Here is a 27,052-nt window from a genome sequence, read left to right as displayed (position 1 = left end):
TCAAAAGCAGGGTAATATCTCAAAGGACGAATACAGAATATCACTACCTACATGTATGGCACTGGTACCTGTAATATTGATATTATGTAACTAATCACCTCAAGCCATACGTTTTTGTTTTCACGTCACGATGTGTAATTTAACCATAAAAAAATTCACAGTGACGTCAAAACAAGTCCTGATATAATAAGAACAAAGTTGTAATTTTAAACCAGTAACTGCATGTTTGAATGGGTTCTTTCTTCTTGTTAGGTGAGCGAATCAAATTATTGTATGACAGCACCTGCTGATAAAGAAGGCCACCACTCAGTGCACGCTACCACTGATGCCTATCTCTTAGACGTCGACAACAACCACACTGTAAATCCCCACATGTCTGGGTTAGACAAATGTTTTCAGCGGGCATAAAACAGTACTAACACTACCTCACAGTCAGCTGGAAAAAGGGTGGTCGCCACACTCAGTGCTATGGGGGTTACAAGGAGATCTCATGTGTCCTATTTCATCCTGCTATTTCTGTTGCCAGTTGCAGGTAACTTAATCAAGTTATTTCATTTTAACGAAATAGTTTCTATGTCAGTGGTATATTGAAAAATAATTGGATAATAACAAGGCTGGGTTATAACTAAGTATATAGGTACATGTAGAGAATACCGGATACACATACGCCATGTGTGTTTCATGCCATTCTTACAGCAGCATGAGACAGCTTGACTATTTTTTAAATTGGGCGACGAAGCTCAACATAAGCAGGAAGATACCCGACTTGCATTTGTATCGTTGAATATGATTTAACCCCGAAATTGAACCAATTCGTCAACATCGAAAATTGGACATCAACAAAGAAAAATAGAAGTTCTATAATGGCGAAATGCATCCTTATCAGTGACATGTATCGGCAACACAACAAAAGCGTTGGATTTTCTATTGACTTTGAAACTAAAAATGACAGTTCCTTGCGATAGTATAATTATGTTTCAACCCCCAAAGCCCCATGTTACTTTAGCGAGGCGGATAAAAATGGCAACTAAAGCACACTAAGAAACTGTTACAAAGGAATGTGGAGGCAGGTATCCGGTATTCTGTATTCTTGTCAGTGTATATTTTCAAAACATATATTGTCATGATCGTCTGTGGGAAAAGCATTCGGCGATTGACATGACGTAACATTGTCAATAATCGGTCGTCTCACTTTATGTCTGCCAAGTAAGAGTTCAGTTGCCGGTAGGAAAGGACATGTTAACCCTTATCGCGAACACCTGGTGTCATCACTGGTTTCCAGTGATCCATTCATATCATTTTCACCTCTATTTTGTCTTTTACGCTCAGTGGAATCTGTTTCGGAGGATGATCAAAACTGTTTATTTTCTGGCATCGACGAAGTATATATTTGCATTAGTTTACACTGAAGCCCCGTTAATGTGGACAACGGAGGAGCAACGAATCTCCGGGATTACGAATAATTGTAACTGGTAATGTTATTTATTTATACATGATGTCGGATTAATGGTGTTCGGATTAAATGTTAATATACTCCCTTGGGGATCTTCCAATACCGTTTCTTGTGATTATTTCGAGAACAGATGACCTTTAATGTGATCACATTTGCTTATATCAACTTGTCTAACGTATAGTATTCTTGTGAAATCCCTATATTCCTGACCCCGTTAGACTGGAAACCCCTCTTTCCGGTCAGCGACTGTTAGTAATCAATGTGTTATAATTAATCGACTTACAGAGAATGGGATCATTCAGGCGTCCTATTCACGAAGCTGTAGTAGTTCTAAAATTGTTATAAAAGTAGCGTAGCGAATACAAAGCTATCTGAGCCTTATCTCGAAGTTGTCTTTGTTATCTTGACGACAAAAACTAACACAGGGTCGGACCTGTCTTTGGAACTTTGGACATGTAAAATGGCGGACAACAGATGGCATAGTAAAGAATACGTATGCATAGGTGGATGACATGTTGCCCATGAATTAATATTCCATTCCTATTAGTGTAACATTCTAAATTTATCATCTACGTAGATAGCACCTCAATAAAGACACGTCAAGACTGAAAGTCAAACAAATCGTATCTATAAACCTGACCCGCAACTATTGTCGATTACTAGAGAAAATATTGTCAAGTCGATACTTCATAAGTATATGATACTTCTTCTCCGTTGATCATAATATCATATTCGTAGATGAAAGTATCTTCTACGTAGAAGTAAGTATCATGTACGTAGATGATATTTTTTATAATGTGGAACTAATACGCATACGAGTGAATACATTATCAATGATAAATGAAAACAAGCGTATTCTCTCAGTGTTGTGTAACAAAGACTTGACGTCATTCGCAGGCAGAGTGAGTAAGTTGGATTTAACGCCGCTTTTAACAGTATTCCAGTTATATCACGGCGTGTCAGCTTAATATTGAAGGAAAGCCCGAAGTGATGCAGGTCTCAGACGTTTACCACTTCGATGAAACTCAAGAACACGTCTATGATGCTGACAAACCTAGAAACATAATCGGGGCGAACCGGGATTCGAACCCACAATCATAGGTTTCTGGCTTGCCCAAGGACCGCAACTCTGCACAGCGAATCGCGGCGCCTTAAACGACTGGGCCACCAGTGCCCCCTATTCGCAGGCAGAAACTATAGTGTTCTTGTAGACTACAAACAGACCTTATGTATCTGTTCTGATTGTAAAATTAATAATGTCCGCAACAGCATTCACACTTGTTGAAGTATTTTCCGTCGTTATGGTACATATATCCTCAGATCTTGAAGCAGGGAGGCATCGTGTCGGCGTAAAAGACCTGGTTTCAATGAGATTGCAATAATATTTTGAATACACTGTCATTATATCTTCAAGAATATTTGCCCAAGTGTCTGATGCCGACAAAATACCCGATGGTTTTTTCTTTTTCCCGGTTGATAGGTCCTACACAGTTTACAGGAGCTAATCACAACAACCTGCTCATATATAACAAATAAACTTACATAGCTGATATTCACAAAGCGCTGCTTATTTTTGTGGTGTGAGTTTCAAGGCATCAGTGATTTAGCAGCGCGCCAACTCGTGTACAGATTACTTTGGACATATCGCAAGTTGCAGGTGTGTGTTTAAACCGAATGAAAGGACATCCCCGTATATATCGCAACGTTATGACATTTGGTGTCAGGTGTAAGAAGCATGTTATTTAATTCTGGGTTCTCCTTTGTTTCGATCTCACAAGATACCGGCTATGAAAAATAAAGTTAAACACCGGTGGACAACTTATAATATAAATGCATTCATTAATTTCAGTCTCGGGAATATTCAAAATATCCATTTGGAACACACACAACCCTCAACAAAACCCTTTCATTTTCGTAAGAAATATCTGATAAAAGCAAAGTCGATTGAACGATTCCGACTATGTCAAATAGAGATAACACTAAATGCTCGCCCATCGGTGGCACACGTCTCAAACAAACTTACGGCAAGGCAATTGTTCACCTGAACAAGTGACCCGTGAACATCCGGGGTAGAATAGGTCTTCAGCAACCCATGCTTGACGTAAAAGGCGACTATGCTTGTCGTAAAAGGCGACCAACGGGACCGGGTGGTCAGACTCGCTGACTTGGTTGATGCATGTCATCGCATCCCAATTGCGTGGATCAATGCTCATGATGTCAATCACTGGATTGTCTGGTCCAGGCTCGATTATTTTCAGACCGCCGTCATTTTCTGTAATATTGCTGAGCGCGGCGTTAAACAACAAACACACAAACCTGAACAAGTGGCACAAGTCAAAATAGGAAACAGCATCGTTTTTGTCAGTTACAAATGAATAATGTGCATTACAGTGAAACCATTTCTATTTTAGCTTGCTTGTACTGCTACCAATGTGGCAACACAGGCTCAGGAGGATTCTGTGAAACAGATACCAAGACGATTGTAAAATCGGCCAGACACGCTGCCCTTCAGCTTAACAATAGCACCAATCCAGATGTAGAAGTAATAGATACAGACAATGAGGGAAGGACCCAGCCCTACATCAAGAAGTGTTCCAACTCTAGGAATGTGTGTATGATCGAAACTATTGAGAATGCACGTAAGTTGAGTACTTGGTCATTGTCATGATCTTCACAACATATCCACATTAACATCAGGGAACACGGGCGGCTCGGTCGTCCAGAAACCTATGGCAGTGGGTAATCCCGGCTCGCAGTTATCATGTTTCTATGTTCATCACCATTACTGGTCTCAGGACATCTGCAGTTGTGTTTTGCATAATATTGTATCTGGCAGCAATATAGTATAATCTTTGGACCTCTTTACTTCACACCCCGACATAAATGAGTACTGTCGTGCAAAAATATGAATTACGTAAAATGTAAAACAAAGATTACAAATGTTTACGAAACATCGACAGTAATACGCTCAAATATAGAAATCGAGGAGAAATGGTCCTGAGTGAGTGAGTGGGGCGGTCGGTAACCTAGTGGGTAAAGCGTTCGCTCGTCACGCCAAAGACCCAGGTTCGATTCCCCACATGGGTACAATGTGTGAAGCCCATTCCTGGTGTCCCCCGCCGTGATATTGCTGGGATATGGCTAAAACCGGCCAAAAACCAGACAGAAAACATCGATTTCCCCGCCTATACCTCAAGTTAATAGTTTTAATACAATCGTTTTGGTGTGTTTTATGAAATTAGATAGTTTGACCACAATTAGGGGTACCTGTTTTAAACTAGATATGTCAAATTTTGTGCATACAAGCGACAAAACCATTTCCATAAGCATAAAATATCTCTGCAGAAAGAAGAGTCTGTTGTAAGATTCCGACTGTTTCAAAAGCATGTGTTTCGGATCACAATCAAATAGTGAGTGAGTGCGTATGGTTTGTGCCACTTTTAGCAATATTCCAGCAATATCACGGCGGGGGACACCATAAATGGGCTTCACACATTGTACCCATGTCGGGAATCGAACCCGAGTCTTCGGTGTGACGGGCGGACGCTTTAACCACTAGGCTACCCGGCCGCCCCAATCAAATAGTGATGATTCCAGGTGTCAAAACATTATCCCCATCTTTTCAGAGACGTCGGCCATGCTTAGCTACATCCGGGACTGCTCTGATGGGAAGACGTTCTCGTACGGAAACTTGTCAATGCTGCAAGGCATTGAGCACAACAACTTCACCACGTGTGCCTACGACACTCTCGGATACATGACCTGTGTCACCACCTGCGATACAAACTTCTGCAATGGACCAAAGGCCGGCGCGACCTCACTGATGATGGCGGTAGCTCTCCAGATTGCCTGCCTGTTGTGTGTCTTCAGAATGACATGCACGTCTTTGTAATGGCGTCAAAACATCACAGAGTGAGAAAGTTTTTTTTCAACGTCACATCGGCAATATTTCAGCCATATGGTGACGAGTCAATGCATCACAAGCTACAAGGTACCAGAATTAATCAGGATTCTACTACAGTGAAACCTCGTCAATCCGAAACCCGTTTAACCGGGAACCCCGATTCTGGAAGGAACATGTACATATACTCAAAAGGACATGTCTCCATCCCGATGATTCGTAAATCCGGACGTTATTCTAATCCAGAACTGCTCTGCTGTGGATCTCACTGAGTATGCTTTATTTACGATATTGATGGTTCTTGAGAGCATAAACGTATAGTAGTATCAAATACCTAAGAAAACGTAATTCCTGGCAGTGAGGAACATGGACAATATAATATATTTGTGATAAAGTCCACACTGGGCCACTGACCGAACTAATCAATTTGTTTAAAGTGTGTAAATGTGTAATTACTATATGTACGGGTACCACGAATACTTCTTTGCAGTATCCTGTAGTATTCATTATCTCCTCATTATTCTGGGCTCCTCTGATCGGCCATAAAAAAAACGGGAATAAAAGGAATAAGAAATGCGGATAAAACAATCCAGGATACAATTCATATCTATATCGAGTGCACTTATTATACATGATTCTTGAATCATTTGCACAATTTCTGGTGTGAGTGCTTGTTATAGTTCTATTCCAAATTACAGTATGACAAAAACCCTCTCATCTGAGCTATCGCCCTATAATCCAGTGGAGACGAGACAAAATGTAATCTGTATAGAAGTGGTGTTATTAACCTTGCACATGAAAAAAAATTGGGCACTCCTTATTCTCATTTGAAATGTTACCCTGTTCTAATGTTTTGACAAAACACATATATTTTTGTTTACAAAGTGATATACTAATAGTGAAATACAGAAACCAGTCAGGAAATCGATTGGTAATGGCACACTTTGTAACTGTTCGACGGAAATAGCATTGCTTTCGCTTCTACTTGGCACTTGGCATCAAAATGTATGACACTTTCCTTGTGGCCATCCAGAGGACCATTCAGTGAGGGCATGCAGTCTCACCAGGAGGTATTGGTTGTGTCTCGTCAAAACGACCAATGTCGAAACAATACATGGAAAGTCGAGATATATGAAAATGAAAAATGGATGAAGCTTGACCTTCTTCTCTGTACGTGGGTATGGGTGCGCGCGTGTGTGTGTCTCTCTCTGTGTGGATGTGACTGTCTGTGTGTTTCTGTCTGTGTATTTGTATGACTGTGTAATTAAGTTGTGGTAACATCGAAATGTCACTGTATTGTCTGGACGTAGAGGGTCTTGCGGCAACACCTTAATTTCCTTGTTCAGCTGGTTCCACGAGAACCGTACCTGAATTTCTCCATGAAGTGTCACCTGTCCGATACCTCCTATATATATGGTTACATTTTTACAAGCAAGATAAGACTCATAGAGAAGGTCGTCTCTTCAAGAGGTCTATGTTGTGGACACCCTTTTTTAAATCTTATCAATAGGCCTGACTGAGCCTTAGACAGGCTTCGTGACGGTTCGAATTACCTTGAGTTTGATGTATTTTTTAAATCTTATAATTAGGCCTGACTTAGCCTTCGACAAACTTCGTGACGGTTCGAATTACCTTGAATTTGATGTATTTTTTAAATCTTATCATTATGCCTAACTAACCCTTAGACAGGCTTCGTGACGGTTCGAATTACCTTGAATTTGATGTATTTTTTAAATCTTATAATTACGCCTGACAAAGCCTTCGACAAACTTCGTGACGGTTCGAATTACCTTGAGTTTGATGTATTTTTTAAATCTTATCAATAGGCCTGACTAAGCCTTAGACAAGCTTCGTGACGGTTCGAATTACCTTGAGTTTGATGTATTTTTTAAATCTTATCAATAGGCCTGACTAAGCCTTCGACAAACTTCGTGACGGTTCGAGTTACCTTGAATTTGATGTATTTTTTAAATCTTATCATTGAGCCTAACTAAGCCTTAGACAAGCTTCGTGACGGTTCGAGTTGCCTTGAGTTTGATGAATTTTTTAAATCTTATCAATAGGCCTGACTAAGCCTTAGACAAACTTCGTGAAGGTTCGAGTTACCTTGAATTTGATGTATTTTTTAAATCTTATCATTATGCTTAACTAAGCCTTCGACAAGCTTCGTGACGGTTCGAGTTACCTTGAGTTTGATGATTTTTTTAAAATCTTATCAATAGGCCTGACTAAGCCTAAGAAAAGCTTCGTGACGGTTCGAATTACCTTGAGTTTGATGTATTTTTTAAATCTTATCAATAGGCCTGACTAAGCCTTAGACAAACTTCGTGAAGGTTCGAGTTACCTTGAATTTGATGTATTTTTTAAATCTTATCATTATGCCTAACTAACCCTTAGACAGGCTTCGTGACGGTTCGAATTACCTTGAGTTTGATGTATTTTTTAAATCTTATAATTACGCCTGACTAAGCCTTCGACAAACTTCGTGACGGTTCGAATTACCTTGAGTTTGATGTATTTTTTAAATCTTATCAATAGGCCTGACTAAGCCTTAGACAAGCTTCGTGACGGTTCGAATTACCTTGAGTTTGATGTATTTTTTAAATCTTATCAATAGGCCTGACTAAGCCTTCGACAAACTTCGTGACGGTTCGAGTTACCTTGAATTTGATGTATTTTTTAAATCTTATCATTATGCCTAACTAAGCCTTCGACAAGCTTCGTGACGGTTCGAGTTACCTTGAGTTTGATGATTTTTTTAAATCTTATCAATAGGCCTGACTAAGCCTTAGACAAGCTTCGTGACGGTTCGAAATACCTTGAGTTTGATGTATTTTTTAAATCTTATCAATAGGCCTGACTGACACTGCAAACACGAAAACGTCGTTTTTTTCCGTATATGGTCATTGGACGGAAAAACGACGTTATTTGGACGTTTTCAAACCATCGTTTTTCCGTCCAAATAACGTCGTTATTTGACATCGGAATTTACTGGGAGAGAACGATAGCGTTAAGCTCCTCCCTTTCTTGATTGACATTGTCAATCAAGCAACAGCGTCTACCGGTATTTCTACTTCTCAGATTTCATTGGTCAGTCCCCGCGTGTTAGATTACAGGCCCGCGTTTGACGCTGCACTCGAAGCGCTTTGCGGAAGTACTGAATTCAATCATTCTTCGCATGCGGATTACTTAATGCCTTGACCAAATTTTCCGTTCTGTACATGCGCGATTTCGCGTATTGTTTCCTAGATTCAATGTCACCACTATTTGACAATGGTTCATAAACACAGTCACGTGAAGGTTCGGAATCGTAACGAGTAACTCCATTTAAATTGAAGAGGATCCCCAGTGATATGGGAGATTCCAAGATGAAACTATTCTATGGCTATCTAGGCTGCCACCCAAACCGATCTAAACGGGACCCGATAGCTTATTGTATGCTATATAGTCATATTGAAGTGGACAAGAACTATACATTGTATTCCGGCCGATTGTTCTTGCATTTACTTATAAGTCAGGAAAATGGACTTAAAAAGGGAGTTGTTGAATGTAATTATTTTAATTATTAAATGTTGCCTATACACTAATCTGGACGAACTTCTCATTGTTCTGTTTATGTCATCCTATATACTATTAGTATGTTACCGTTCTAAAGTCAACCTCTCACATAACATTACATTGTTCATAGTATCAAAGTTTAATCAACAATATCAAGAGCAGCGATTTAAACCACTGAAACACCCAAACACAAGGCTGTTATCAAGCGCTAGTGCAGACGTGATGCATCGTAAAAACTGTATCGTGATGTCTTCAGAAATTCAATTATACTACGAGATAGTACGGCTAACGCTGACTCACCGGTGGAACAAAGACAATATCGCTAATACAGATATAACGTATTTGAATGTTAATACTAAAAACAAACAATCATTATTTTCGCAGTGACGATATAACACGTATACACGTTTATTGTTAACTTTCATCAGTTTTGCTCTTCATTTTAATAACTTTGTTTTCACATATATATGTAGCAATACCCGACAAGCATGTCATACATAATTATGGGGCAGTTTTCAATCTTGTACTGACTTACTCTGGTGTTAATGAGCGAAGTTTATTGGTTTGTGTGTAAAACCCCGTTTTTCTGGTAATCCTATTATTACTTAGTTTATTTCTATCTAATGACACCCTGTTCTCTGGATCATGGCTCCGTGACTATCCATAACAATTAAGATAAACATTCAGTTCAAGTAAATGAATGAGTTTGTTTTGACGCTACAGTCAGTCAAAAAACCAATGCTGTGAGGTTTGATAACACACTTCTACCAGGTCGAACATCGTGGATCCTCATTTTCTGCCTAAAGAGAATCATAGTTCATATGCTAATCTCAAGATGACCTTAATTGTTGCTAAATCTATCATCTATCCCCCCAATCTCACCCCCCCCCCGCCCCCCCCCCCCCGCCCCCCACACGCACACACGCACGCGCACACACACACACACACACACACACACACACACACACACACACAAACAACTGACCTAAATAACCTGGACAGGAAATACTGCTGTTAGCCTCTAGTTAACTCAGCCGCGCCACCGCAGAATGTTCGTCCAACTCTGCAGGGGGCATTCTCAGTGGCTTCAAACGCGCTGAAATGTTTTCGCCTTGCATCCAAGATGGTGGACAAGTGAAATCGTATGAAATTTGGCTATTTTAGGTCCTATCTCATTTGTGATTACCCAATAAAGTCAATTCATAGTTACACGGTTGTGAAGACGCTTACAACTTTATAAGACTTATTCATCTCATTCCAAAAAAGCTACTCGCGCTCACATAAAGTTGTAGTTATTATGTCACTGTTTTATTTCTTTAAAAATATATTAGATGTTCAACAATAACAATTAAGATGAACATTCAATTTCCGATATAAGTAAATGAATAAGTGTGTTTTACGCCACAATCCGTCAAAGACCAACGTTGTCCGGTCTGATGACACACAATCTACCAGGTAGCACATTGTGTACACCCTATCCCCATTGAAGTCTCCACTGTGGGTATTCCTGGGGACGAAAAGGCCCCATGTACCTAGGAATTTCATCAATACATTCATGCGCAGCATTCTCTGCCTAAAGAAGATCATATAGTTAACATGCTAATCCAACTCGAACTACCATCCCGCTCAAGATGAATGTTTTATGTAACATCCAACAGGCCCACATTTACGCACGCACGCACGCAGGCACGCACGCGCACACATATATTTGGATTTACCAATCCCTGAATTGAGAAGACGTGCGTTGCGAAGCTCCTCCAAGTCATCATCAATATCCGTATATGTCTGTGATATCATTACCCATCCAAAGCCGAATGTACATTTATTGTGTTTTCTTGACAACAAATGTTATAATTGGGATAACACTTTCTGAGTAAAGTACAGATTCTCGTACTTTCTTGGGTTGAGTCCCGTCCGGGATTTGAACCCACACTGTGAGTGAGGCACCCAATCGCCAGAACACAAAGTTGGCGATCTAACCCAGCCACCGAACCAAAAATGTTAGTCCAGATGACGTATACTTTGTGTACTCCTCTGACAAGAGAAAAATGGCACGGCTTCTATGACCGAAAGCTTTGAACCAACAATGCCTTTAAGAAAGTGGTCAACAGTAACACACATTATATTTGGATACCACTTTCTCAGTAAACTACATATTTTAGGGGGGAGATAATAGACGTTGATGGTTGATTATCAATGGACAAATTAAAGCCAAAACTTAACTTATGAATTAATGATTGGTAATGGGAAATGGACAATGGGCAAACGGGAGGCGGGATTATCAGCGCCATGCCAGTTATCTGTTGGCTTCCCTTGTTGCGTTCCCTTCTTTGCTATCTTTTTACTTTTGTTGTTCTTACAGGTACAAATATATGTTCTCTGCCTCATAGCATTTAATATTATGCACCTGATGAAGGAGAAAGTATATATTCCGAAACGCAGTGTTCCTCCGTTGACATCCATAAATATTTCTCCTTGTGTGTATCAGTTCTTAATGCCCTTCAAAGACTCAATCTAGCTTTGTTTTTAAATGTGGTGATACTTGCGTAGAATATAATATGGTCATGCCTATATACATTTGGGTCTTTGTCTACATAAGCATTTAGACATACAATTTAGAGCTAAGGACATTGCTAATTCTGCAGGCATGAAGTACACGTCATAGCAAGCTGTGATCTTTATTTCATACTTTAGATATTCGTAATGGAGATCTGTAACTGAAGTTTACCGTAATCTTCCGCAACTCTCACCTCCTGACCAGTTGAACGTCTTAGTGCATTCAGATGCCATTGTAAAATTCCAGGCTGCCCCTCTTTCTGTGATGTTTTGACGGATGAAATCTATTGCGTTATAATAATCTCTGTTTGCTGATATATAATATGTACATGTTGTAAAATATTTACGATATTTTAAACGTGTAATTCGATGCATATGCAATGCAATGTGAACATAAGTGCGGATGCACGAAGGCGGTTATAGTCATAGTTATACTGCGATGGATGTAGGGGAATGGTAGGGGGATGTATGTATGTATGAAAGCACGAATACCGATACATGAGGGCGGATATAGTTATAGTTCGATGGATGTTGGGGAATGGTGGGAGGATGGATTATGTATGAAAGCATGCGCATGGATCCATGATGGCTGACGTAGACATAATGGTGGGGAAAGAAGAATGTGTGTGTGTGTGTGTGTGTGTGCGTGCGTGCGTGCGTGCGTGCGTGCGTGCGTGCGTGCGTGCGTGCGTGTGTGTGTGAGTGTGTGTGTGTGCGTGCGTGCATGCGTGCATGCGTTGTGATACGAGGGTTGGCGAACATGTTGTCAGATGATTGTGTGAGTAAGTTAAGTGGTTGAGGATGTGGCAGGTATGAGTATTGATACATGCAGACTTGGGGTTGGGGGACTGGGTGTGCCTGTACTGAGGTCTTTTGTTTCACTCACTTATAGTGTTTTCTTTCACTCAAATACTGTTTTACGCATTTTAATGACTGAAACTGTAGTGACTCAAAGGTCATACTGACCGGGCATTCAACATATCTACCCCAACTACATACGTAGCCATTTTTATGGTGTACAATTCTTCTTCTACCTCACACACACACACACACACACACACACACACACACACACACACACACACACACACACACACACACACACACACACACACACACACACACACACGCATTAATTGTTTTATTAAATGTATCTTCGAGAGTCAGTAAGAAACTAGAAATAACTGCCTTTGTTCTGTAAACCTCACCAAGTTTCAGCTTTCGTCTCTTCCTTTGTGGACTGAGGTTTCACATTTGTAAAATGATCTCTCTTATCTGTCTGTACCATCAACGTAACTGCCCTCACCCCCTGCAGTTTTCCCGTCCCATATTGCGAAGCAGGTGACCCACAAGGAGGAATACCGCCCTCCCTCAGTCCAGTGATACTGTGCCTAGCACAATATGTTGGGGATACGTAGCCTTGCTGTGGGCAAACATTTTGTAACAATTTGGCAAACTTTGATATGTAAACAGCAAATATTATTCAGTTTTATTTCAACAAAAACGGAAAAAAATCGGATCCTACTTATTTTGTGGATACCATAACAATAAATCAAGCCAATAGATCGTTTGGGCTGGCATGAATATAAAAAATAATTAGCAAGTCGATAGTCATAATTCCCTCTGTTGGTCCCACGTGAAATGTTCTTCATGAATAGAATAGATGGCTGATAGACGTTCGACCGAATAATATCATTTGCTAACTTCAACTGTTCGTCTAATTTCCATGAATGTATGTTACATAGTTCATATGTTCATGGGCTTCTTCACTGAATGTATAGTATGGAGGACTACTTCACTTGAGGATAAGTAACATAAATAATGATGATAATTATGATAGTATTGCCATTATTATTCCTTCAGATTATTAAAAAAAAAAGTTATTATGTTTTCATAGAGAGAAAGAGGTATGGAGATTGTGAGATTATTTTTAGCATCGGAATTGTTAACATAATTCTTAAAGATATTATGTTTTGTTTGTTTGTTGTTAAATGCTGCACTCAGCAACGTAAGGATATTAAAACATTACATTTAGGTTCATTTAAGCGATATTTATTTCATGATAAAACATTGTTCTATCATGACGTCATTTATTGAGATTCGAACATGCACTCGCAACTTGAAAAGTAAAATTTGTAAATTTGACCTTATTTTTGAGAGGTATGTGTCTAGTGAGTTGTTCCCAATAAATGTTGCAGGAGAATCCGAAAATGAGAGTGATATGACAATCGGTATTGGGAGAAAAGGTACAGATGATTGACGAGAAAATTGTGAGAATATGCGGGACCAAACTCAAATCCTAAAATGGATTTATCTAGCATGGCCGCTGTCGGATTCTATTCAAGGAATCATCATTATTTAAGTACGGGTAAATATTGTAAAGCGTGTATTTTTTCCTAATTTAACACCCTAAAAGAGGCTGTACGTAATGTTGATATCTCATAAAGAAACAAACGAGTCTTGGTCGTTGTTTATCGTACAATAAACAACTCCCACTCGTCGTTTGTTTCTTAATTGCATGACCATGTACACTAACATTATATCTTTTCATGTTTATCGGTCAACAAAAGCGACATAAGCATTTCCATTATCATGAGAAACCCTTGCCAAAAGTAGCGCCAACTGCACCATTGCGTCAACATCAGGAGCATGTTTCATGATTCATCATAATAAATGATGACATTGGATGCTCGCAAAAACGCGAGCTCATTCCGATCCACTAGTAGCACCCGCAACAAACACATCCAAAGGCAAGCCAATTGTTCACCCGAAAAGGCAGAGAATTGCATCTGACATCATTTTTGTCATTGATACGTCAAACCTGGAAATGCCGTCTACACGTCCAACACAAAGCCCAAGCCAGGACCCAAATCCTTCAAACCCGGCCAAAGTTCTGTTAATTACATACATTTCCCCCTAACCTTAAATAACCTATACTAGTTCTGAAGTAAATCGTATTTACCCGTATGAATCGTCTTATGTTATTTATTGCCGATAAACAGAATATGCACACTTTCTGAAAGTACTGTGTGATAAGTCACGCACCAAACCTATACTCTCGATATACATGCTGCTCTTACTTAAAAAAGAATATTGGGTTAACAAGATACGTATATTAAAGTACCATGCTTTCCTGATGTGCTCTCATTCTAATTTGAAATAATGGCATAAATAGTTACCACTCATCTTTCGATATTTTTCAAGGTTGGGTTAATCACGAACATATTTGAATATGTACAACATCTATACTTACTTATCTTTATACTTAAAGGCATCAGGTTTGTCTGTCATAAGACCCCGAAACAAATATGTCCAACACAGCCCAATATTTGGCTCTTGGCTCCTTGTTCTTATATTTTATAAGTATTGTTTAAACAACTGTTTTTTTCTGTAAAATATGTTCATTTCAGAAATTAGATGTTATTCTAGCATTAGGTCTGTGGTACGTTTACTGCATCAGCATTACATTGAAACGATATTACATTATATAAATCCATACAGAGGAAATGCTTAACATTTATCTTTTAAGGAAGAGTGCAGGACGACTTGCTTTATACATATAAATGTGGACATATATGTATGGACATTTGGATGATACAGATATACCTCCTTAAAGATAGTGTTCGTAGATGACTGTAGAAAATGGAATAAGTATGTGAGTAATCGGGTTAATACCACGTTCAGCAATATTTAGCCATATTGCGATATTGGTTCCCAACATACAAGACGGACCATGAAATTATGACTGATTATAACACCCCAGAATCTCCGGTAGCAAAAGGGCTCAAAGCACGAATTAAGATCACGAGATGATACTGATGTATGCATCTGGACATATATTTGCGTAGTATTACTACCTTAATTCATCAGTACATAATTTTTATGTATTTTGCATAAAAAGGATATTATAGGATCGACGCTGACATGCGCATATAACCTATTCACCAGTGCTGTAATATTTCATTTCTTCTGACACATATCGACACGAGAAATTATATTTAAATTTAAATGGAGCCCAAGTGGGATAGAAATTTGAGTCTGAACCTGTTGAACAAGGCTTGTTTCATTTTGGCCTATAGCATTGCCGCAAGGCCTGTGCGGAAGGGAACACCTGTTTGCACCCATCAGATACCAATCACAACTTCTCTATCCAAACGAAAACAAAATACGAAAAATGTCGGAAGTGTATCCTTCTAATTTTCTATTTAGATACATGTTTTAACTTTAAAGTAATTATATGTATCTCATGTATTATTGGTATCTGTGATGCTGGTACCGTTTTGTTGCCATTGTGTAGCTTTTGTGGAGTTATTATGAATATCAAATACATGCCTTGAAATATGGACTTGTGAAAGAACTCATCATTGAATCATTTGCATTTAAATTAATGCATATACCATTGACTTGGCGTGTATGCACATATTATCCATCTACTTATACACACTTATTATGGACATATACAGAATTTCATTGTACCTTATTATTCAAAAAAATACCCGTGAAGATCCGGGTTAGAATAGGCATTCAACAACCCATGCTTCTACGAAGGCGACTTGGCTCGCTGACTTGGTTGATGCATGTCATCGTATCCCAAATGCGTAGATCGGTGCTCTTGATGATAATGACTAAATTGTTTGGTCCAGACTGGATTATTTACGAACCACCGTCATATAGCTGGTATATTGCTGAGTGCGGCGTTAAACAACAAACAATCAAACAAAATCTATATAATTATTAAACACCTTCCAACAATGAGAAATTAAACTTATATTTTCTAAATATTCTGTTATATTTATAACATAATTTGATTCATAATTTAATAATTGCGTTGCTTTCTTCCCTGTCATTCAATGTGCATGTTCAAACCCCTAAACTTTTAATATTTCATTTTCATAAATGGCTACGTTAGTGCGTTGCCTAGATCTCTCGTTACCTACTCACAAGAATAGATTAAAATAATTTGTTTTACTATCATATTTCTGTTTATCTAATTCATAATACGAAATGATAATTCATTTATAATAGTATAGATCATATTCGTGTATATCACTATCTGATGCTAAGGTTTTATTTCAGAAAATATAGTTAATTCAAAATGTAGAAAGATACACAATTTGCCATTATTTGACTTTTAAACTGTACAAAGTATGATATAATGATAGAATGCCTGTAACGGGTAGTATTTAAGAAAGAAATATTTGTCGAGAAGTCCCATTTTTCAGATATGCCCTTCAGTAGTATTATTGCATATCTCCAGAGAGAGGTTTACATTGTAGGTCTCATTATTTGTGGATAATTCAAAAAGCAACATAGAAAATATATACGCTACCATGACGAAAGAATACAGAGTATACATAACTCGCAATTCTATATATTCAGCAAAAAGCCCAAAACCGAAACTCCACAACATATCCGATTACACTGATTAAGGCTGTCCCAGTTCTCCATGCGATACTGACGCCCGTTCGTCTCCCAGACCATACAGAATAAATTTAAAAGGAATCCAGCTCAAGTCTAGAACGATTTGGCAAGCCTAGATTGCCTTAACTCTATCCATGAAAGTTAGCATTAATAAAAAAATATTGTTCTTGTCTGCTTCAGATTATATTTTGTAGATACTTATTTTAACTAGGAAAATTGTACTGACACCGGCGCTGTCCCTATTGAAGCTATCCATAAGAATTTTGAATTGCCGTCCATTGTTCGATGTCAATACATCGATGACAAGTGAGGATATCATAAAGTAATCGTTGATGCCGCGCTACACTTTGATAAAAATTATAATCAAGTTGACTGGTGTGTACATTACTACAGTGAACATGTACATGATCATGCCCTAATAATCAAATGCCGTAATGTCAAATACTAATTTATTATTGTGTGATGAATTTAACTGGATCAGTGGTAACATGTGATATTAATATTCCATCAATTTCTTTCCTGGTTGGTCCATCCATGTCTACAAAATGAAATAATAACAATTAAAATGGAGCATAGAACAATTCTTAATTTCAGGCTAGAGCTGTGGAAATGTAGACTTTCCCAATCATTATAGACTTGAGTTGGTCTCATGTTTTACATTATTCTCTTGGGTCAACGTCACAGCTCATACCATACACTAATAAGACCAGCTTGCCCCCCGCCGGAGCGCCTGGATTTTGGTTATATCATCTAACATGGCCAACTCTGCTCTTAAGTAAACAAGAACCTAATCAGCGAGGGGTCCTTTATCATCCCTATGTGGCTGCTTATAAAAATCTGATATCTTTTCCCAAAGACCTGGTTAATAATATATTTTCTGCTGAATATTCGAAACAAATAGAGTGAGTTGGTACTACATGTTCATATGTATACGGTTCTATTTTAAATGACTGCAGCGCTCCATTATGAAAACAATTTGTTTTAACGCCGCTCTCAGCAGTATTCCAGTGATATATGACGGCGGTCTGTTGTATATGAAATATATGCAAATTGAATCTTGAATCTTGAAAGTTGTAACATTTCCGCAAATAAGTATCACATGCAGTATACAGTATATCAACTGCAATATACTGTATACATCAGTATACAGTGTGTCGCGAGCTCTGTGCTGGGCTGGAGCACACATTTCCTAAACCTCTCCCTTCGGCAAACACATCACGAGGGTTGCAACGAGGTCACAGGTCAGGCGTGCACTCGTCAGTTGTCTAATACGGTCAAGAGTAAGATCTTCCGGAAGACCACTGCACTGGAGGTATGTGGATTATCTAGGAGGTACTACGTGTTTGGAACTGGGAGTTGAACACTGAGCACTTTTAGAGAAGAGCTCACAATAAAACGTTATGGACTCGCGGACGGACTTGTGTTTTCATTTCAAGACGTACATTTATCAGGTTGAACTTCCTAACTGTAACAATAACTGAACTTTACCCCTTTTATACACATTTGTGATGGGGCGACAATGCGACAACGAGACATATTTTGACCTTGAAAATGTCGCGTTACGGCATCGTCGCCCTTTTGTAAAATAAAGAAAAGGATTATCAAAGAGCGACAATGCGAACACGCGACAATGCGACAAATGGCCAATTGTCGCGCTTTTGTTAATTTTGACACCTTTTGCTTGTTTTTGTTCAGGCGTCAATGCGACAACGAGACAATGTCCCTTCCACAGTAATCCGTGCAAATAAAACTGAGTAATGAAATAGAAGTCGGACATGCCAGTTAAAAGATAGAGTGTTGCAGCTTCTGATTTCATAGATCTTCAAGAAGGGTTATCAATAATGGGATGGGTGATGAGTTCAACTGCATACGCTGTGATTAACAATAATGCTCCGAGTCAATACATTTTGTCAAATGTATGACATGTATTACGTGAATGAACATATTGTTCATACTCGTCCATGTTTTTGACGGACAAAATAATTTACATGCTCGGTAAAACTGAGGACGGGCATCATTGTGTGTTTCCGTGCTTTGTTCAGGTGAACAATTGACTTGTCCTTGCATGTGTTTGTGACGGGTGCCACTTGTGTGGCAGGATACGCTCACCTTTTCCCGAACACCCATTGGATGACCTGAACCACTTCGGATTTTTATCCCACATCAGTCTGATACACCATGATATAACTGAAATACTGAAATACTGTACAGTTGAAAATGATGTTTAATGCGATTACCGTAGTGTGTTACTGCAACTGTTCATATTTTGTGCAGTGATGTTATGTAATATGTAAAAGAAAGCATATTCAATTATCCAATTGATTTGAATAGAATATACTTGCGTCAGTGTATTTTATTAACGCCCCAAATCGTAATTTAAACACATAAAATAACAGATCACGCATGGTGCCTTGACTTACTACTAGATTTAATGGGCCACCCCGGAATAAAATAGTTCCCCCCAAAGCGAGGAACATATGTTTGAGTATGTTTACAAGAAATATATTCCAAACAATATCCTCATTAGATGAGAAGATCTTTTACAGAATTACCTCAGTAAGACAATTACAATGACAGAGCGTCGTAATACATTTACATCAAGTACAATACGTCAAAATGGCCGACACGATAAACGTGACGGGAGATATTTTCGAAGTTGTTAATTAACCTGTGGCTATTTCAAGCCTTTGGCATCACTGATCAGTTGGCCGATCATTGAAAGGTGATTGTGAAGATGTGTCAAATAGATACTAAGGTAAATTCATAGATTTCTGTAAATTGTCACTGCGACAGTTTGGATTTTTTTTCGTGTTTTTTCTCTCTGGGATGGGTTGTAGCGAGGGTATCCTTAAATGGGCTTGCAACCACGCTTCTGTATGAATTCGTACCAGGGAATTCCAAGGGTTTTCCCCAGGAATGTGGAGGTAGTCAGTGTTTACGCCTTTTCAAGAATACAGTCACGTGAAGAACGTCATGTGACCGACCTCGCGTCCAAGTCGTATATCTTGTAAACTTCACATTAAAAAATTAGTTACTGTTATAACCAAATGAAACACAACCCATTATCCGATAGGGGTAACTGTACATAGCCGTTACCACAATAAACTTAGTAACATTGTTTGGTTTGACTTCTTGGCGCGTGTCTGAATTCCATTAACATGTAACATATCCTAAAACTAGCTTATCAGCAAATCTCGCTGCACTGCGCGCGACAGATACTAGAGCAAGGCATGCCAGAAATACGAAACCTAAAGCTTCCGAAAGGAAGCCTTGGACATCACGTGCGTCGGGGGACCAGCGCCATCTGATTGGCCGTTAACAGTTGTACAAGGCGGAGCAAAAAGCATCGTTTTTCCGTCCATTTTACGCTTGAAAAACTCGACCCTTTTCTGGACACTTTCTAGACGCTGACCAATTAATCAATTTTAATGAATTTTTAGTCGTTTTTCCGTCCAATGACCATATACGGAAAAAAACGACGTTTTCGTGTTTGCAGTGTGAGCCTTCGACAAGCTTCGTGACGGTTCGAGTTACCTTGAGCATATTGCACATGTGTCACGGTGTGGCCTCGTTAACTCGAATTCCTGGCGATACCGAAATTATCAAGGTTTCCGTTTTTCGGGAGAGGCAGAGATGTATTCTAGCTGGGCCATACGTTTACATCCTCCTAAACGAAGCACAGATTCATAATGTAGTTCGAGTTAAACTATATGTAACCGTATTGATTTTTAAAGGATAAATTATTTTTCTCGATATGTTAGTTCTTTTATATGTTGTACATGAATAATAATGAAGATCTGATCAAACATGTTTTCTTTCAAAATCAATGTAACAACACATGTTTATTTTGTTGTGAAAAATGAAATAAAAACACATTTATAATCTAAGCCGCAAGAGTTGTGATTTAATGCAGCATAACGTTGATGAAACTGTTCGTGTGACGAAAAAGGAGGGAAATATTCATGAAAATATAAAGATGTGTTCATTATATCTAAAATGTTCTTATCATCAGTGTCTATATACTTTAAGGTAAAACAACAAGAGTACGGCGATGTGACACACCTGCTTTCCACTTGATGTGCATCAATTAACACTAAACTTTAATAAACTTACATTCACATTAATTTGACAATCATCTTACAGTGATTGTGATTGAAGACAAATGATATGCACGAGTATATGCACGACATATGCATCATCGACAGCTTTTTGTGCTTCGGAAACGATCGAAACGCTACGAAAGTTGCACGTCTATGTTAAAGTATGGGAGTTGCGATCAGCTAAGCGCAACGATAGCTTTGAAACAAATACTTGATTTACGTTTCTAATTTTGAGAATGACTGGGGAGAAATATGAGTTGTTATGTTTACCTTGGTGTGGACTTATCTGCCTCTCCGACAAACACCCACCCTCGCTTTATGTTTGTAGACATTCAGATCATGGCATGGTGATCAATGCCTCAGTTATAGTGTTAACCTGAATATTGAAAGGCCTTGCCGGACGCAACATATTGCTTTGTGTACCAGGAAGTCTGTATAGTCTTTGTACTGTTACTCTATGCGCTATAACGCATATAATTTGAGAATGGAGGCAAATAGTCATGTGGGACGTACAAAACGATAGTTTTTCGAATCATTAAATTGAAGGTTTAGAGTGTCAGTGAGTGAGTTTTATCAGTTATTCTGTAACACGTGCAATGATAAAATACTTTGAAATCGAGTGAAAGGTGCTACGGGTAGCTAGCCTGGTATCCCAAAAAATTATTACTCAGAATCCCCTGGGCTCAGAAATATATAGATCCAACGTAAACCCGTGGATGTCTGAACAGTCACATGTACGTAAGAAAAAACAAAACCTAATCTGCTTACTCTGTTCAAAGTAAGTACTTCTGGATCTCCTGACGTCCATAGTTACTACTTGGATATGTTCTTCAAAGAAATAAAGAAAACTGTGGCGGGTTGATATGAATAGATAGACTATAAGGCGAGTGGCCCATAATACAATCACACAAAAGTTTACTTTGCCTGACAAACACCTGTCTCAAACTAGAAAAATATCACAATTTCTCATTGTTGAAATGTTATATTCTATCTTACATTGTAAATAATATCATGTTTGTAAGTTTGTGAAGATGTGGTGTGCAGTAGGGTTACTTGTATAGTTGTTCAGGTATTTATTTCTCACAGGGGTGTTGTCTTCACAGATAAGTAAAGCATGAACTTTAACACGCTTTGTGGTTAAATGGTAGTTTTTCATTTCTGCCAATTTCTTAAATATGATACATCTAAATATAAACATATTTTTAATATCAATATCCGCAAGATCAATATCAGATCATTTAAGTTCAAAATATTGAAGTGATTTATAAATTTTATGTATTTATTTGTTTATTTATTCATTTATGTATAGTGTGTGTGTGTGTGTGTGTGGGGGGGGGGGGGGGGGGGGGTGCTAGCGTGAGCACAAATAACACTTGCAAGGGATGAAGTTTGTATTTTGTGTCAACAATGTGGATATTAAACATTAAAAATGTGATGAAAAAATGGTGTCGATAAATACTAAAGAAAGTTCTCCATGCTGAAACTTAACTAACAGATTTAAATAATTACATTATGGAAAAAAGTCCCGCTTGAATTCATGACGTTTCAAACGTTTTACGGTGGAGACAAATCGACTTAACAACAAAAGCTGATATGCCTTATGTTTTACACCAGCACTGGTGCAACTGTGTGTAACTGTAACCGAAAGAAAGTCCAGTCACGGTCATATCAAACAGTGGTCGTAAAAAAAGTGAAAGTAGATGCAATTCTTGTGTTGCTATGAATGTCTACTACGATTCATGTATCGGGGAAAAAACTACTGATCAGTTTTATTTAACGCATACGGAAAATTTGAATATATCAATGTCAGATAACTGAGTTGTCGACTACAAATAGGTTTCACAGTATGATTTAACGTTAATTTCTTTACAGATAAGATGTCGTGCCCATATCACATGGCATTATAAAGCTGAGGGCCTGTAGCTCACCTACCTAAAATGTGTATGTGCATTCTGAAAATGTTTGCTTTTGGTTTGTTGTTTAACGCCACAAGCACTATTCAAGCTGTATGACGGCGGTCTGAAAATAATCGAGTCTGGACCAGACAATCCAGTAACTGATATCATGAGCATCGATCCACGCAATGGGGATCGATGACACGCATCAACCAAGTCAGCAAGCCTGACCACCCGATCCCGTTAGTCGCCTCTTGCGACAAGCATAGTCGCCTTTTACGGCAAGCATGGGTTTCTGAAGACCTATTCTACCCTGGATCTTCACGGGTCCCATTCTGAAAATAAAGCTCCTACGTCACATGTGTATGACGTATTCTGGAGAAGGAACACTAACCTGAAATCTCTCATGCCATAAAAATGGAAAGAACAACAGCCTCCCAAACAGTATCTTGAAAATAAATTAATCCTGACGAATAGGATGGTATTTAACGTCACGTTCAAGATTATTTCACCCATATAGCAATGTGCGTGCGTGCGTGCGCGCGTGTCCACCAAGAAGGTTATGGACACCTTATTTGGAGATAACAGGGGTATAATTCATATTGACTGTCTGACACACAGAACAACAATGAACATTTTGCGAAAAGTAAAGTCGGTAAAGGACAAGCGCCGTGGCAAAATTCGACATGGCGTTCTTCTTCATTGGGACAATGGGCGGTCGGGTAGCCTCGTGGTTAAAGCGTTAGCTCGTCATGCCGTGGTCCCGGTCCCGACATGGGTACAATGTGTGAAGCCCATTTCTGGTGTCCCCCGCCGTGATATTGTTGGAATATTGCTAAAAGCGGCGTAAAACCATACTCACTCATTTACTGTACGGGGCTTGAATTTCACTGATTTCAGATCGGTAAGACTGACTGAGTCGGGTTTTAAGCAGCTTTTTAATACCATTTCAGTAATATCACGGCGTGTCAGCTCTATATGGGAGGACAGCCCGAAGTGATGCAGGTCTCGGACGTTTACTACTTTGGTGAAGCACACGGTTGTGGTGCTGATAAAGCTAGAAATATCGGGACGAACCGGGATTCAAACCAATTGAAGACCTTTTTTCTATTCTGGTATAAATTGTTATATATGCAGTAATTTAAGTAAGTTTTTATGTGCTTTCTTTGGAGTAATTGTTAAGTTTGCAAATTTTATATTTTGTTGAACATATTTTTTCGGTCATTTATCAAATTCTTGATTCATCAGAGCTTGAAATGGATGTCTTAGCTTGCTGGCTCATTGACCAGACTCACGGTACCATCTTTATAAAACACAATGCAAAGCTGCGACTCAGAGTGTTGGATTAGAACTGAGCATACGCCTAACCCGCATATCACACACGAAAAATTAGCAAAACTCAACTGACCAATAAAATTCAAGCATTTTACATGCATGGTAACATTTGTCGACCTCATTTCTGTAAACCGGTTGATTTAATAATATACACCACATATTATCGGCGCCAGTAGAAGAAAGTACTGCTCCATGCTAAAGCTGAATATGGTTCCAGGCCCAGCTGGAAAGGACGATTTAAGGGTAAATGGCTGTCTTTATGACCTGAACCTGTGGAATTATATAACTTTCGCCATTTCGCATCTTTTATGACTTTTATAGAGATTGCGATATTTTACATGATATTAAAGTTTTTCTCACGTTCTCGACTTTTGAAGTTGTAAAATCAAAATTGTAAACCCAGGTCGAGATCGCGATGTACTCGTCCTCAAACCACAACAAATTATTGATGAAAAAGGACACTGGTAAAGATCTCATGTGGCTGATTTCGTTCAGGTTCATTTTGTCATTTTATGGCGCTTTTAACTCATTCAAAGAAGCGGTATTAAAATATATATTTTCTCAATTAATTACACTCAGATTGTGGAAGAATCGTCAGCAAGTCTTTGAAAGGCATTTAGAAGTGATACAAATAAGGAAGAGAGTTTATGGACTTCAACTTACTATGAGGAACAACGTTTCGGAGTATATGCTTACTCCTTCATCAGTTGAATGAATGATATAAGGCAGAGAAAGGCGATTAGCGCGAACAATAGACAATGGAAGCCAAAACTTTACAGTGAATTAGCGCTGATAGTTATGGACAAGTGGAAATCAGGACTATATTATATATATATGCTCCCATCCATAAATTCTCTTCCCTCATCATCAACAAGTCATGCAATATCCACATCACGTCATGCCTACTTCATCAGAGTAAGTGAGAGAGTAGGGTCTGACGCCGCTTTGAACACTATTTCTGTTATATCGCGGTGTTCCAGCTTAATGTTGGTGAAGTAATGTAGATTGCAGACATAATCTGCGAGATCGCAATTGACTGATACTTACTTTCAATCGATCCTAGGGGCGGTCGGGTAGCCTTATGGTTAAAGTGTTCGTTCGCCACGCCGAAGATCCGGGCTCTCTCTCTCTCGGGTCTTCGGCGTGACGAGCTAACGTTTTAACCACTAGGCTACCCGACCGCCCCGGCTGAAGAGATAAAGACTCGGTAACCAGATTTCCGCACACCCGATCCACCTGTTTTACAAGGGTAAGATAGCAGTAAGGTACTTGTATAATGCTCAATCACTTTCACCTAAATTTAAGAATGATGTTAACCTGTTCATAATGGTCGTCTCCAAACTGATATACAACATCATCAACCCAAAATATCTCGAGCCCCGTTGTAAGGAAGACCCCCATCTCTGTGGCGTTCTAGACAATACCCTGGTCAACAGTCTGGGGGAGCATCATAAATGTCATCTGTTTAGCTTATGACATTATGACTCGTTCAGAAATGTTCAACAAGGTAACAAGGCTACATGTATGCACGTATATTTTAAGAGTCAGTGTTCCTCCACTTGAAGATATTTCTCGGCATGGTTGTCATGTTGTGATTGTTTCAAATCCTTTGTATCACAAGGCTGACAGGGGAGAAAGCTATTGTTAATGACCACATTTTGACATACTGACACATTTGCATCCTTTTTTAATGTGGCCGAACCAATGTCAAATTTATTAGTACACGTAAGTGTTGTTTCACACGGCCGTTAGAAATAATATCAAGTCTGGAAGACGCAAACCAGTGGATGATGACGTGAACATTGATTCGCTGTCGGGTCGCTGTCACATTATTCAATCAGGCCAATCACTCATTCAAACAGACCCGTGAAGATCCGGAGTTGAATAGGTCTTCAGCAACCCAATGTTCGCCGTAAGAAGCGACTATGCTTGTCGTATGAAGCGACTAATCGGGTGGTCAGGCTCGCTGACTTGGTTGCGTGGATCGATGCTCATTTGAGCAATCACTGGATTGTCTGGTGACTCGATTTCGATGTCGGATGCAATTCCCTATTTTGACATTTTTGTACCATATTTTCCCCAGGGTTAGTTTTCAAGTGAACAAGTGATTTGTCCTTGCATGTGTCTGTTATGGGTGCCAACGGCGATTAAAACATTTAATCATATTCAAAACTTTTTACTATTTTTGTAGTTCCGTAAAATTAATAAAACATGCTTTAGTTTTTACTCACGTGACCGATTTAATACAAAAAGTAGTCATATATTTCCACAAAACGTACATATACAAAATCCTATAATACTATATAAGTATGTACATGTTAAATCATGTCAGTTCGGACAATGGAACTGCCATAAAGATAAGCAAGCCATGTTCACAGAAGAGCTCTACACTGTAGCGAAGTTGACCAGTGCACTTCATTCTCCGGTTGACCTTTCGCCGGCTCGTGTGTAGACGATATCGCACATGAGATAACGTTTTATATTTTTTATGTTCGCAAGTGCCCGTCTATTTCTGCGCATATTGATTTAGGTCGTATTGACTTTTTCAAATTATCGAGTCGATAATGGGTCATACACACGAAGCATGACTGTGATAGGAAACTGTAATTGGATGTGGCGATTCCCTTGAGAGTACAGTGAACCAAAGAAGAATGTTGCATTCAGACCCGATATTTTTGCAGTTACAGAAATTTTCTTAATTAATTCTTTTTAAATCCACATTGAAACAATGTCATTTTTGTGGCAGACAATTTCTTTTTTTCCAACAATATGAAGCATACGTATTTGTTTCAGGACGTTTCGGGGGATACCCACCCCCAACCCCCTTCTCCTC

The 27,052-nt window shown here is 38.9% G+C and overlaps 1 protein-coding gene across 2 annotated transcripts in view; it reads left to right on the top strand.

Annotated features, from left to right (window-relative positions):
* Window positions 1-363: 363 nt before the first annotated feature.
* LOC124144911 overlaps window positions 364-27,052 on the top strand; it is a 33,541-nt gene continuing 6,852 nt past the window's right edge. Inside the window, exons 1-3 of one of the 2 annotated variants that reach the window (XM_046514528.2) lie at window positions 364-532; window positions 3,865-4,092; window positions 5,080-5,886. In XM_046514528.2, the coding sequence (XP_046370484.2) occupies window positions 469-532; window positions 3,865-4,092; window positions 5,080-5,345 (558 nt within the window). In that variant the 5' untranslated portion in view covers window positions 364-468 and the 3' untranslated portion in view covers window positions 5,346-5,886. Of the gene's footprint in view, window positions 533-3,864; window positions 4,093-5,079; window positions 5,887-27,052 lie in introns of those variants that run through there. The other variant, XM_048385171.1, reaches the window with a different exon arrangement.

This window comes from Haliotis rufescens, unplaced genomic scaffold (genome assembly GCF_023055435.1).
Source record: "Haliotis rufescens isolate VD_foot unplaced genomic scaffold, xgHalRufe1.0.p SCAF_55, whole genome shotgun sequence".
NCBI classification, from domain to species: domain Eukaryota; kingdom Metazoa; phylum Mollusca; class Gastropoda; order Lepetellida; family Haliotidae; genus Haliotis; species Haliotis rufescens.
The sequence above is the reverse complement of the archived record's forward strand: the minus strand, read 5'-3'. Positions and strand labels throughout refer to the sequence as shown.